A 14195-nucleotide genomic window follows, 5' to 3' on the forward strand; every position below is an offset into this window, starting at 1 on the left:
TGACCCTACAGAACAGGTCGGGCTCTGCCCCAAGCGCTTTCAAACCTCACTACTCAAAGTATGGTCCTTAGACCAGCAGCTTCACATTCCCAAGAGCTGGCCAGAAATGCAGAGTCTTGGGCCCCAGCCCCGACCAACAGGATGAGTCTCTGCATGTTCATGGGACCTGCAGGGAATTCATATGCATGTTACTGTTTGAGAAGCGCTGCTTTACGATGTGAACTCACTTAGCCTTATGAGGGAGTCACTTGTTCAAGCCCCATTTTATGAATGACAAAACCAAAGTAAGTGACTCTGAGAAGTTAACAAGTATGGGGTGGACTTGGGAAGTAGGCTTTGGGGCCCATGTCCTTCACTGCAGGCTAGGCTGCCTCTCAAAGTACCAGGGCTTTTCATCTGAAGACGTCCACATGACAGCAGTCTGGCTATGGGAGCAGCAGGGAATGAGCTCTGTGGTGCTCAGGGGAAAGCACACCCTTTTCCCCTCCCAGACTGTGGATTTTAGGATGGAGCCAGGGTCTGAAGCTGATCTCCTGCCACATGCTGCGTTCTGAGGCCCAAGCATCATTCAGACCCTCCAAGTCTATGTACTAGCTGAATCAACCCCGTTACAGCCCTGCACACTCCCCAACTCCTTCCAATCATAACCTTGCAGCAACACTGCACATCTTGACTATACAATGTCTCTTGGGTGCCTGGTATTCAAAAGGACTCATGGCAGTCTGGCCAGGCTGAAAACGTGCAGGCTTTGGAGACAAGAAGCCTACGATGGAATTGGCTTTACCACAAACAGGCTCGGCCCTTCTAGTCCTTCTGCTACCTGTTTGCCATACCATAGTCAGGACAAGCCACTCCAGCAAATAATTTATTTTTGCTGCAGGAAAACTCTCCCATGAGAAGCTAAAACTCCAAGCCTGCCTTGTATGTGGATAGGAAGTTCTGAGTTACCACATCCACATGGGGAATAATCCACAGATAAAATTTGACACAGAAATTGGACACAGGCTAGTAATATCCCTGAGGTGTCTGATGGAAATGAATGTAAAAGTACTCTGGGGAGAAACTGCAACCCAGACTGCATGGGAATTATACAGGAAAAAAAATCCTAGCTGAAGATGAGCTCACAATCAAAAATCACAAAACACTTGAGAAAATACAAGCTGGCACACTCAGCAAATGAGAGGATTACCTAACATGACTTCAAGTAATAGAAGAATCCAAAAGAGACTGTAAAATAGGGGTGTTTAAAATAATCACAGAGAGGAAAAGAGACATGAACAATAAGAAAAGAACAGGAGAATATGGGGAAAAAATAGATTTGAGGAGAAAGAAACTTCTGAAAATGAAAAACAAGTCATGGACGTCTGCTGAGATCAACAGCAGATTAGGTGGTGCTAAAGGGAGCATAAATTAACTGAAAGACCTGAAGTAATTGACCAAAATGTAGCACAGAAAAACAGAGATGGAAAATATAACGGAGAGATTAAAGACAAGAATGCTAAGATTTAAAATAGGTGCTGTACGGATTCTATCAGGAGATCACAGAGAAGAGGAGAAAGTCAATATCGAAAGAGATAAAGGATGAGAATTTAACAGAATTGATGAAAGATCCACTAGTTTCCTAAGGCTGCTATAAAAAATTACTATACATTTGGTAGCTTAAAATAACATAAACTTATTATCTTATAGTCCTGTAGGTCAGATGTCTGATGCAGGTTTACTGGGCTGAAATCAAGCTGTCAGCAAGGCTGCATTCCTTTGTGGAGGCTCTAAGGGAGAATCATTTTCTTGCCTTTTCCAGCTTATAGAGGCCACCCACATTCCTTGGTTCATGGCCCCTTCCTCCATCATCAAAGGCAATAATGCCCAGCTGGGTCTTCCTCACTTTCTCAGTTTGTGTCACTCTGACAGATTCTTCTGCTTCTCTCAACTACATTTAAAGACCCTTGTGATTACATTGAGCCCATCCAGATAGTCTAGAATACTCTTGATTTTAAGGTCAGTTAACTGGCAGCCTTAAATGCATATCTGAAACCTTAATTCCCCCTAGCCATGGAACCTAGCATAGTCATAGATTCTGGGGATTTGGACATGAATATCTTGGGGAGAGGGCTTCTATCTATCACAGACTTGAATCCTAAAATTTAAGAACTGAAACAAAAAGCTAAGCAATAGAAATAACAGTACATGCATGCACAGACATATCATATTTAAACTTCAGAACATCAAAGACAAAGCAAAATCTTAAATACATCCAGAAGAAAAAGAAAGCTTACCTACAGAGGGCAAATAATTTGACTGGAGGCAAATTCTACATAGCAGAAATAAATTCCAGAAGGTAGTAGAATACAATTGTCAAGGTGCTGAGGAAAACAACTGTCAACAAATTCTTCACTCAGCTAAATTCACTTAAAAGGAAGGGTAAAAATTAGGCATTTTCAGTAAGAGAATGTTTACCATTTTTAGACCTTCACTAAAAGAACTAAAAAGGAATGTACTGCAAGAAAAAGAAACTATATTCAGAAAGAAAAATTGACATGCAAGGAATAATAACCAGCAAAGAAACTGGTGGCTCAAGCCTGTAATTCTGGCACTTTGGGAGGCTGAGGCAGGCAGATTGCCGGAGCTCAGAAGTTCGAGGCCAGCCTGGGCAACATGATGAAACCCCAACTCTCCTAAAAATACAAAGAAAAGAAAAAGAAAAAATTAGCCAGGCATGGTGGTGCATGCCAGTGGTACCAGCTATTCAGTAGGAGGATGGGAGGCAGAGGTTGCAGTGAACCGAGATCGTGCCACTGTACTCCAACTTCGGTGACAGAATGAAATCCCATCTCAAAAAAAAAAAAAAAAAAAAAAAGGAAAGAAATTGGTGAATGTGTTGTTAATATAAAAACTGACTATAAAAATCATAATACTGATATTAATTTGAGGGCAGAGGTTGGTATGGCATAGAACTGTAGTAGCAGGCAATAATATTGTAGAGGATAAGAGGAGGAATGAGTAGAGTTAGAGCATGTCAAGGTTATATTCAGAAGTGGTGGAGGTAATTACACTTAGCCTTTGCTATGTGTATATAATTTAGGGATAACTTCTTAAAAATACATGAATTACAACGAATGGGGGGGAGGATAAAATAAAGAACACCCAATCACTGAATCGTTGAAACAAGAGCAGAAAGTATACAGTGATAGAAAACAAGGAATGGCGTGTGCCTGGGTGAAGCTTAGAGTCTAACAGAGAAGACAGTAAGTGAGCAAACTTCCAAAGGATCATTATTAAACACTCCAGAGGCATCACCACAGCATATGGAAGTTACGGGGAATACTGGAAAAATATTGTTTTTTAAGGTTAAATTTTTAAAAGAATTCCCATTTCTTAAGCACCTAGTAGTGCCAGGAACTGCACCAGGTAATTTCCACGTAATATTTTATTCCAAACAAAAATCTGGTAAGGTAGGAGATGGTATTTCAACCTTGCAAGTGACACCATGAAGACTCAGAGAGGTACAGTAAGATGTCCAAGGTCATACCAGCAGTAAGAGGCAGGACCGTGATTTAAATCTCATGCTAACAACTCTTTACTTTCTCCTACTTCATATTGCTGGGTGATTTTTTAAATGGATAGGATTTTAGTAGAAAAAACAGCACTAGATGTCAATCTGAATTGAGAATCTCCAGGCCTGTGCCCTGCTGGAAGGATAGAATAAGCACATTCCAGCCCATTTGGGTATAAGCAACAGATACTCATTTTGAACATCAAAAAAGCTCACAGGCCACTATCTTGTCGGTCCTTTCATCCATCTGCCTCCAGAAATAGATACACTCTCACCTATACATGAACTCTATTTCTCTGAGAGGCAAATAAAAAAAAGAAACCCTGCTGTAAAGAGGTGAACTGAAATTCTATAGATGACTCAGAGAGTAGCCTCTCTGGCTAAGGCCATACTTACCTACTTGTCAATTTGTTAAGAAAAAAATAAGAGACCAAACAAAACAGCCATCTCATTTATTAATTAATTAAATTGAAAATAAATTTGCATTTTATTGATACAAAAGAAGTACATACTATACTGTTTTTCATTTTTAAAAAAGTTATATCTAGTTTATATCTCTTTTCTTTCCTTTTTGGTGTTGGTAATTCAATTTGGACAGATGGCTAAGATTCTACCTTCTTGAAAGACCCCAAATTTTATAATGTAACTGGTTCATTTAAAGTAAAATGTTCTAAAATTAGTCCACATTCTCTTGCCTTCTTAAACAGAATATACTGTATGCATATAACTACTTCTCAATGGTCACCTGCTGGCCTATAACAGAACATTCCTCTTAGAGGCTTCTGGGATGTGATTCTATAACAAATAGTCCTGAACTGCTATGCATTTTGAAGTCCTAAATATGTCCTGTAAATTCATTGCTCTCATTATGCACTTCCTAGCTGCCACTTGCGCCTGCTATTAGTTGTCTGCTGGAGAGAACACACTCCCCCTCTATGACTTCTAGCTTTGGATCCGGCATGTGTTTACAGCCAGACAACCAAATTCATTAGAACGGGATGTAAAAGAGGAATCAACCAGGGTTCCTCTCTGTATACTTCATCAGAACCCGCTGAAATCCAGTCACACCAGGCCCATCTTAAATGCAACCACCTTCAAAGGAGATTTCCCCATACCCAAGACTAGATGCGCACTCTCCTTTCTCCCAAAATCCTGAATACTTTAAATCCCTGTTGTGATTCTTCTGACAAACTCCCTTGTAGAATGTGCACTTCCTTACTGTATCTTGCCTTCTATGTGATTTAAACCCCTGGTATTCACACCCTTCTGTAACCCCCACCCTCAAGAGAAGATTGGACCTAGTGACTGGCTTCAACAGAAGATGCCAAAATGATGGCATGTCACCTTCAGGAGGAGATTAGGTGACAAAAGGACCATCCTCTCTTGCTATCTTTCTGGGACTTCTTGCTCTGAGGGAAGAAAGCTGCTTTGTCATGAGTAGCCCTCACAAGAGGCCCACATGGCAGGAAACAGATGCACCCAACAACCACATGGGTGAGCTTGGAAGTGAATTCTCCTCCAGTCGAGCCTTCGTGTGAGACTGCAGCCCCAGCCTCCACTTGACAGCAGCCTTGTAAGAGATCTTGAGCTGGAGGCATCCGGCTGAGCCATGCCCAGATTCCTGACCCGCAGCAATTATGAGACAACAAGTGTATGCTGTTTTAAAATGCTAAGTTGAGAACAATCTGCTACACAGTTATAGATAACTAATACAATCCTTTAAGAGCTAAAACAGTATACTTACACTCTTTATATCCCTTGTAGCACCTAGTCCAGACTCTTTCACATAAAAGAATTTAACAAATGTTTATTGAATTAAGAGAATGCCAGTCTTTACCTCCCAAGAAGTTTATAGTCTAATGGAGGAGGGGGAGGATATCAAACATTTAACAAGTTACCCCACAAATATATGTAGACTAACAACTGTGATAAGACTTGCCGAAGTGATGGCCGAGCTGAGACCTGAAGGAACAGCAAGAGTGAGGGAAGCAAGGAGGAAGAAAGGCCTGTTCCAGTCAGAGGGACACATATAAAGGCCCTGGGGCAGGTGTGGGCATGAAAGCAAGCCAGGCGACTGGGGTATAGGAGAAGAAGTATGTGAGGCAGGCTGCACGATGAGGCGGGACTGCACCACACTGAGGGTGCTGACTGTCAGCCAGGGTCATCAGGAGCCATCGACACATTTGGTTGGGGAGGGGTGTGCGTATAAAGGGTTGACTTGGCCACAGCTGCATTTCTGGAAGATCATTCTGCCTGCCTTATGCAGAATGTATTACACGGCAGGAAGCGTGAAAGCAGGCAGACTTATGAGAAGGCTAATTACAGTGTCCAGACAAAATAGCCTAGTAGTGGACTGTAATGGTCATGGTGGAAATAGAAGTAAATATGAAAGAGCTATTCAAGAATAAAGGTGAACCGGCCTGGAGACAGGTTTGGACATGGGGCCATGACAGGAGGGGTGTGAAGGGGCTCCTGCCTGTCTGCCGGGCTCCTGGGAGTGGTGGTAGGATTGTGGGCTGAGGCCGAGGGCACTGAAGGAAGACCTGGAGTCTTCTCCCAGTGGGGAAGTGGATAAGCTTTCAATCAAGGAGAACTTCGTGTAATCTGTTTCACTGACTCTCTCCTTAAGGGGCATTTCTGTTCATCTCCTGGTTCTCTGCTGTATCCCAGACAGGAGAAATATGACAATAAATCCACTGGCTTCAGAATCTATTTAATGCACACAGTAATGTATGAATTTCTGGCCTTGAGGCCAATCCAACCAATGTCACCTATACAACTAGAAAAAGTAGTTTAATTATAACCACTGGTCGCCTTCTGGTTCCTCCATTCACAAGCAAGGCAAGGTCTGCTGGTGGACTTTAAATGGCCTCTGCTTCATGTTATCAGTGATAGGAGCATTTATTAGATACCTCCTGTATGCCAGGTACTTTGTGGGCCCCTGTGCATACATTATCTCTAATCTCGCCAGCAAAATACTGTAAAATTTCTATAAAGGAGGAAGCTCAAGGCAGCAAAGTAAATTCTCAAGGCAACAGCATGGTAAGTTGAAGGCAGGATTGGAACCCAGGTCTGCTAGACTAAAACCTGTATTCCTCCTCTCGCACAGCCTCTTCATTTCAGTAGGACCTTCATTAGGGGCTGCTTTATCCAGTCAGCTGGCTCACCCACATACTCAATCCCCTTCCATTGCTGAGACAGCTGAAAACACCAGATCATTAACTTGGACTGTTTTCCTCCTGTTCTGTAACCGACCGATGCTGCAGCTCAGGAGGTGAGAACCTGTGCACCTCAAATCAGTCGAGCACAACATGTTTTCCACGACGAGTGAGCAACAGTTACCACCCAGGGCTGCTCCACAGAGGGAAGGAGCTGGAGACTTCACATGTGTTCAGTTTGTTGAAAGAAAACGCTGTGCCTTTTTCCAACATGCTTTTAGAAAGTAGTGAAGAAAGAATCTGGGAAAAACTGGTCTGTGCAGATGCCATGATGAGCTTAAAATAAGGAGGTTTCCAGGTGTATAAACATATGAAGAACTGTTTTCGGGGTGGACTGCACACTCTGGGCTTCTTTGAATTCTACACAGAGGTCTACACAGCAGAGAACCTCAGGGATGCTTCTGTTACAGGTGGAGGAGGGAGAAGCCCCCAAAACACCATGCTCAGAGAAGAGGCAGCACACGACTACCACCCCACAACCCCAAGGCTTTAGCCACAGCGCTTCCCTCACCATGTGTCAATCATTCCAGATGGCCACGCACACAACCCTGTAAAAGAACCAGGGTCTATTTCAACCATAATAATAACACAATCAGAAGCTGAAGATCACAGCACCTCCCTCCCACCCACCCCACTTCCTGTGCCTCCCTGAAGGTACGGGGTACACTGGGCAACGCCAGGCCATTCTAGTATCCCAATGTAAGTGAGTGGTCATCCCTTGACTGCATCCCCCAAAACATACCCTTCTCATTAAACTCCCATTGCTATTATGAAAAACAGAGTCCAGGATATTTCAAGGACAGAAAAGGGGTCTCGGAGTTAAATGTCTTCAGTGGGCCTGGCACTGGGATGAATGAAGAGACAAAAGGGTGGGCAAGAACAGAACCCCTGCCTTCCTGGCACCTACTTGGTTAAGCTGTGAGACCCTAGCTCAACTGGGTTGTTTAAGCCTAAATTTTCTCCTCTGTACAATGTGGATCATAACAATCCTACATCAGAAGGGAGGTGATGAGATGACACAAGATAAACAGCAAATACAAGGAACAAAGAGCCCCTGCTCACTGGCCGTCGTCACTGTTATCGCCATTTACCACTGTACTGCCCTACCCCAGGCACCTTGTAGGAAAAGGCTGCTCAGTGGAGCATCTTCTCACCTTTGTGCCGTCAAGAATCTCTTCCCTTCTCCCGCCATGTACCCTGTATTTTGAATGATGTTGTCAACCTCGCTGCATTAAGTATTCATTGGTTCCCTATTTTATTCACCTAAGACATAAGCATGATTAATATTTAAAAAGTAATGTAAAAAAGCAGTAAAATAGACTTCATCAAAACTTAAAAATTTGTTTGTCATAGGGCACTATCAAAAGAGTAAAAAATCAACTCTCAGAATGGTAGAATATATTTTCAATTCATATATCTGATAAGGGCTTACTATCTAGAGTATATGAAGAATGCTTAAAAGTCAACAATAGAAAGAAAAGTGACCTAATTTTAAAAATAGCCAAAGGATGTGAAGAGAAAGGAGAAAGAGAGATAAATGGCCAATGCACCCATGAAAAGATGCTCAACATGACTAGCCATCAGTGAAATGCAAACCAAAGCCACAATGAGACACCACCTCACACGCACTAGCATTGCTATAATAAAAAAGACAGACATAACAAGTGTCAGCGAGGATTCAGAGAAACCAGAACCCTCACATACTACTGGTCAGACTGTAAAATGGGGGAGCCACTGTGGAAAACAATTTTTGCAGGTCCTCGAAAAATACAGTAAGCAATATGACCCAGCAATTCTAACAGCTGGAAAAGATCCAAGAAAATTCTATTAGAAACTAGAAATATATCCAAGAAACCTGAAAATACATAAATATAGGTTCACATAAAAACCTGTATATAACATTTGTGGAAATATCATCCATGAAAGTCAAAAGTAGAAACAACACAAATGTCCCACAAATAGAAAAGTTGATAGATAAAATACAGTCTATTCATACAATGGAATATTATTTAGCCATAGAAAGGAATGAAGTGTGGATACACACTACAACACGGATGAAACATGAAAACATGCTAAGTGAAAGAAGCCAGACACAAAAGGCTACATACTGCACGTTTCCATTGATACAAACTGTCCGGAATAGGCAAATCTATAGAGACAGAAAGTAGATGAGTGGTTTCCAGGGTGTGGGGAAAGGAGAATGGATGGAAGTTACTATTTCATGTGGGCGAGGTTTCTCCTTGGGGTGATGAAGATGTTGTGGAATTCAATAGTGGTGATGCTGGCACAACCTTGTGAAAATACTAAAAATCACTGAATCCTACATTTTAAAAGGGTGAAATTTACGGTATGTGAAATCGATCTGTCTCAACTACATATATAATATGTAGTAACATATATTATATGTATTATAAACTGAGTGAGATACATGAACTGAGTGAATGATGCCTGCAGCAAACAAATTTGACATGCTGATGACAACAAAGTTTAGCTGCAAAAGCCCAAGATGTGACATTTGGATTCTGAGTCTGCCCCTTGGCTAAGTCTATGTCCACCATCAGTTCAGTGAGTCCCTCGCCCCATGGTCTTCATCTATTAAGATGAGATGGTATTATTACATGGTCATAAAAATCAAATGGGATAATGTATGGAAAATGATCAGCAAATTGTGCCTTGCAGTCAAATTTTTATGCATGCTGGTTACCGTCCTCAGCATCCTGGTGGAAGGAAGCAGAAAGCCAATGTCCCATTCTGAGTGAGAAGGAGCCACAGCCCAGCCTGCCCGTCCCTCTGGCTGCCACCCTTACCTCAGGTGTCAGGGCATTGTTATCCGAGGTCTGACTGGACAGCAGGATGTGCGTGAACCCTTCTTCCTTCCGCACGACGATGTCTCGAAACCGACAGTTGCTTTCATTCTGGCGGACACTGTACCTGAGCCTCTTGTCAAAGACGTAGTCCTTCTCCGCCTCCAGCTTCCTCTTCACTGGACTATGCAAGTTCAATCCCCCGTTGGTCAGAGCAGAGCCTTCCAAAACCAGATAAACAATGTAAGAAACCGAAATGGGCCACAATCCTAGAAGGACGTGATCAGAGGACGTTGGGATTTCCAATGGAAAGGCTTGGATGTGGCTGGGACACACCACCTCCTCCCCTGTGCCACCCTCTGTTCTAGGAAGAGGGAAGATGAAGAGACAGGCTGAATTCCTGCATCTCCAAATTCAGAAGAGGATCTAGAGGGCTCTTTGTGAAGGCCCTGTGCAGTCCTCTATTCTCTTCTCCCATACATCAGCTTCTGCTCAGATTCCTTGGCCCCAGGGAATCCACTGACCACCATGAGAGGCAGCCCTCTCCACTGGTGGATGCCCATGAATGACAGGAAATTATCTATAAGGGCAAGACCAGCAGCTAACCTTTATCCAACCTGTATTATGTGCCAAGCACCATCCTCAAACACATCACGGGCATGATCTTATTTAATATGAGAATCAGAGACGGGGTTCTGGGACCCCCCAGTACTTCCTTGGGGGCTGCCTTGAGATGACAGGGGTGAGTACCAAGCAGGCAGGGTCCTTAGGTCTCTCTCCTCCTCTCGCAAATCAATTACAACGGCTTTGCATTTTTCTCTTTCACATATTAACATTCCTAAATGGCCTGAAAGCGCCCTGCTGAAAAAGTCTGAAAACTAAAAACAGAACGATCCAGATGTATAACGGTTCCCAGTCTCCGGCCTCACACAGGATACATCAGGAGCTCTGGGGTGTTCTAAAGAAAGCAAGGCCAAGCCAATACCTCCAAACCTCCATTGGAAGCAGGTACAGGAAGAGGCTCAAATGTGTATTTTGAAAACATTTCCCAAATACCTCCATCCAAAGAGAGAGAGAGAGAGAGAGAGAGAAGGAAGACACAAATTACCAATATCAGAAATGAAAGAGGGGGCATCACTATTGATGTTATAAATCATACTACCATAAAGACACATGCACACGTATGTTTACTGTGGCACTATTCACAAAAGAAAAGACTTGGAACCAACCCAAATGTCCATCAATGATAGACTGGATTAAGAAAATGTGGCACATATACACCATGGAATACTATGCAGCCGTAAAAAAGTATGAGTTCATGTCCTTTGTAGTGACATGGATGAAGCTGGAAACCATCATTCTGAGCAAACTATTGCAAGGACAGAAAAATCAAACACCGCATGTTCTCACTCATAGGTGGGAATTGAACAATGAGAACACCTGGACACAGGGCAGGGAACATCACACACCGGGGCCTGTCATGGGGTGGGGGGAAGGGGGAGGGATAACATAAGGAGAATTACCTAATGTAAATGACAAGTTAATGGGTGCAGCAAACCAACATGGGACATGTATACATATGTAAAAAACCTGCACGTTGTGCACATGTACCCTAGGACTTAAAGTATAATAAAATATAATAAAAATAAAATAAAAATAAAAGGATAATAAAGGAATACTAAGAAAAACTGCTCTGCCCATGTATTTGATAACTTAGATGAAATTTCTTTAAAGACACAAACTTCCAAAATATATACAAGGAGAAATACATCATCTCATCTGAATAGGCCTACAAAAAAGAAATTGAAGGAATTTCTACTAAAGAAATTGAATCAATAATTAATAATCTAACAAAGACAGCATCAAGCCCAAAGAATTATATGAAACATTTCTGGAGGAATTAATACCAACTCTCCACAAGCTGTTCCAGAAAACAGGTTCAGAGGAACATTTCCTAATTCATTCCATGAGGCTCGAGTTGCCCTAATACCAAAGCCAGATAAAGACGTTATAAGAACACAAAATAGTAGACTGATATCTCTGATGAACACAGATGGAAAAATAATCTTCAGCAAAATATTAGCACATCAATGTATTAAGAGAACTATATGCCACAATCAGGTATAAGAAGCTGGTTCAATATGTGGAAATCAATGTGATCCACCATATCAATAGGCTAAAAGGAGAAAAACCATATGATCATATCAATTGATGTAGAAAAAGCATCTCAAAAAATCCAACAGAAAGGGACTTCCTCATCCAATTGTCTCTGTTAGGAGATAACATGATTGTATATTTAGAAAACCCTATCATCTCAGTCCCAAATCTCCTTAAGCTGATAAACAACTTCAGCAAAGTCTCAGGATACAAAATCAATGTGCAAAAATCACAAGCATTCCTATACACCAATAATAGAGAGCCAAATCATGAGTGAACTCCCATTCACAATTGGTACGAAGAGAATAAAATACCTAGGAATACAACCTAAGAGGGATGTGAAGGACCTCTTCAAGGAGAACCACACACCACTGCTCAAGGAAATAAGAGAGGACACAAACAAATGGAAAAACACTCTATGCTCATGGATAGGAAGAATCAATATCGTGAAAATGGCCATACTGCCCAAAGTAATTTAAAGATTCCATGCTATCCCTATCAAGCTACCACTGACTTTCTTTACAGAATTAGAAAAAACTACTTTAAATTTCATATGGAGCCACAAAGGCGCCTGTATAGCCAAGACAACCTGAAGCAAAAAGAACAAAGCTGGAGGCATCATGCTACCTGACCTCAAACTATACTACAAAGATACAGTAACCAAAACAGCATAGTACTAGTACCAAAACAGACGTATAGACGAATGGAACAGAACAGAGGCCTCAGAAATAACACCACACATCTACAACCATCTGATCTTTGACAAATCTGACAAAAACAAGCAATGGGGAAAGGATTCCCTATTTAATAAACGGTGTTGGGAAAACTGGCTACCCATATGCCAAAAACTGAAACTGGATCTCTTCTTTATGCCTTATACAAAAATTAACTCAAGATGGATTAGACTTAAACGTAAGACCTAAAGCCATAAAAACCCTAGAAGAAAACCTAGGCAATACCATTCAGAACATAGGCAAAGGAAAAGACTTCATGATTAAAACACCAAAAGTTATGGTAAGAAAAGCCAAAATTGACAAATGGGATCTAATTAAACTAAAGAGCTTCTGTACAGCAAAAGAAACTATCATCAGAGTGAACAGGCAACCTATAGAATGGGAGAAAATTTTTGCAATCTATTCATCTGACAAAGGGCTAATACCAGAATCTACAAGGAACTTAAACAAATTTACAAGAAAAAACCCAAACAACCCCATCAAAAAGTGGGCAAAGGATATGAACAGATATTTCTCAAAAGGAGAAATTTATGCAGCCAACAAATGTATGAAAAACAGCTCATCATCACTGGTCATTACAGAAAGGCAAATCAAAACCACAATGAGATACCATCTCATGCCAGTTAGAATGGCGATCATTTGTAAGTCAGGAAACAACAGATGCTGGAGAGGATGTGGAGAAATAGGAAGCTTTTACACTTTTGGTGGGAGTGTAAATTACTTCAACCATTGTGGAAGACAGTGTGGCGATTCCTCAAGGACCTAGAACCAGAAATACCATTTGACCCAGCAATCTCATTACTGGGTATATACCCAAAGGATTATAAATCATTCTACTATAAAGACACATGCACACGTATGTTTACTGCAGCACTGTTCACAACAGCAAAAACTTGGAACCAACCCCAATGCCCATCAATGATAGACTGGGTTAAGAAAATGTGGCACATATATACCACGGAATACTATGCAGTCATAAAAAAGGATGAGTTTGGCTGGGCGCAGTGGCTCAAGCCTGTAATCCCAGCACTTTGGGAGGCCGAGACGGGCGGCTCACGAGGTCAGGAGATCGAGACCATACTGGCTAACACGGTGAAATCCCGTCTCTACTAAAAAAATACAAAAAACTAGCCAGGCAAGGTGGCAGGCGCCTGTAGTCCCAGCTACTCGGGAGGCTGAGGCAGGAAAATGGGGCAGTAAACCCGGGAGGCAGAGCTTGCAGTGAGCTGAGATCCGGCCACTGCGTTCCAGCCTGGGCGACAGAGCGAGACTCCGTCTCAAAAAAAAAAAAAAAAAAAAAAAATGAGTTCATGTCCTTTGCAGAGACACAGATGAACCTGAAAACCATCATTCTCAGCAAATTAACACATGAACAGAAAACCAAACACCACATATTCTCACTCATAAGAGGGACATGAATAGTGAGAACACATGGACACAGGGAGAGGAACATCACACACCAGGGCCTGTCTGGGGGCGGAGGGCTAGGGGAGGAATAGCATTAGAAGAAATACCTAATGTCGATCACGGGTTTATGGATGCAGTAAACCACCATGGCACGTGTATACTTATGTAACAAACTTGCACATTCTGCACATGTATCCCAGAACTTAAAGTATATTAAAACAATCCTTTAGTTATTAAAAAACACAAACTTAAAAAAGAAAAGAAAGAAAGAAAAGAAAAAGAAAGGGATTTCTTCAATTTGGCAAAGAACATCTACAAAATA

General features: G+C 41.8%; 1 protein-coding gene across 2 annotated transcripts in view; it reads right to left on the reverse strand.

Moving 5' to 3' along the window:
- The window catches only part of CDYL2 (chromodomain Y like 2), a 204509-nt gene that overhangs the window by 25399 nt on the left and 164915 nt on the right, over nucleotides 1-14195 (reverse strand). For both annotated transcript variants that reach the window (XM_045382564.2, XM_065537397.1), the window contains exon 3: nucleotides 9579-9796. In XM_045382564.2, coding sequence (XP_045238499.1) covers nucleotides 9579-9796 — 218 coding nt within the window. The remainder of the gene's footprint in view (nucleotides 1-9578; nucleotides 9797-14195) is intronic.

Source organism: Macaca fascicularis, chromosome 20 (assembly GCF_037993035.2).
Source record: "Macaca fascicularis isolate 582-1 chromosome 20, T2T-MFA8v1.1".
In the NCBI taxonomy this organism is placed as follows: domain Eukaryota; kingdom Metazoa; phylum Chordata; class Mammalia; order Primates; family Cercopithecidae; genus Macaca; species Macaca fascicularis.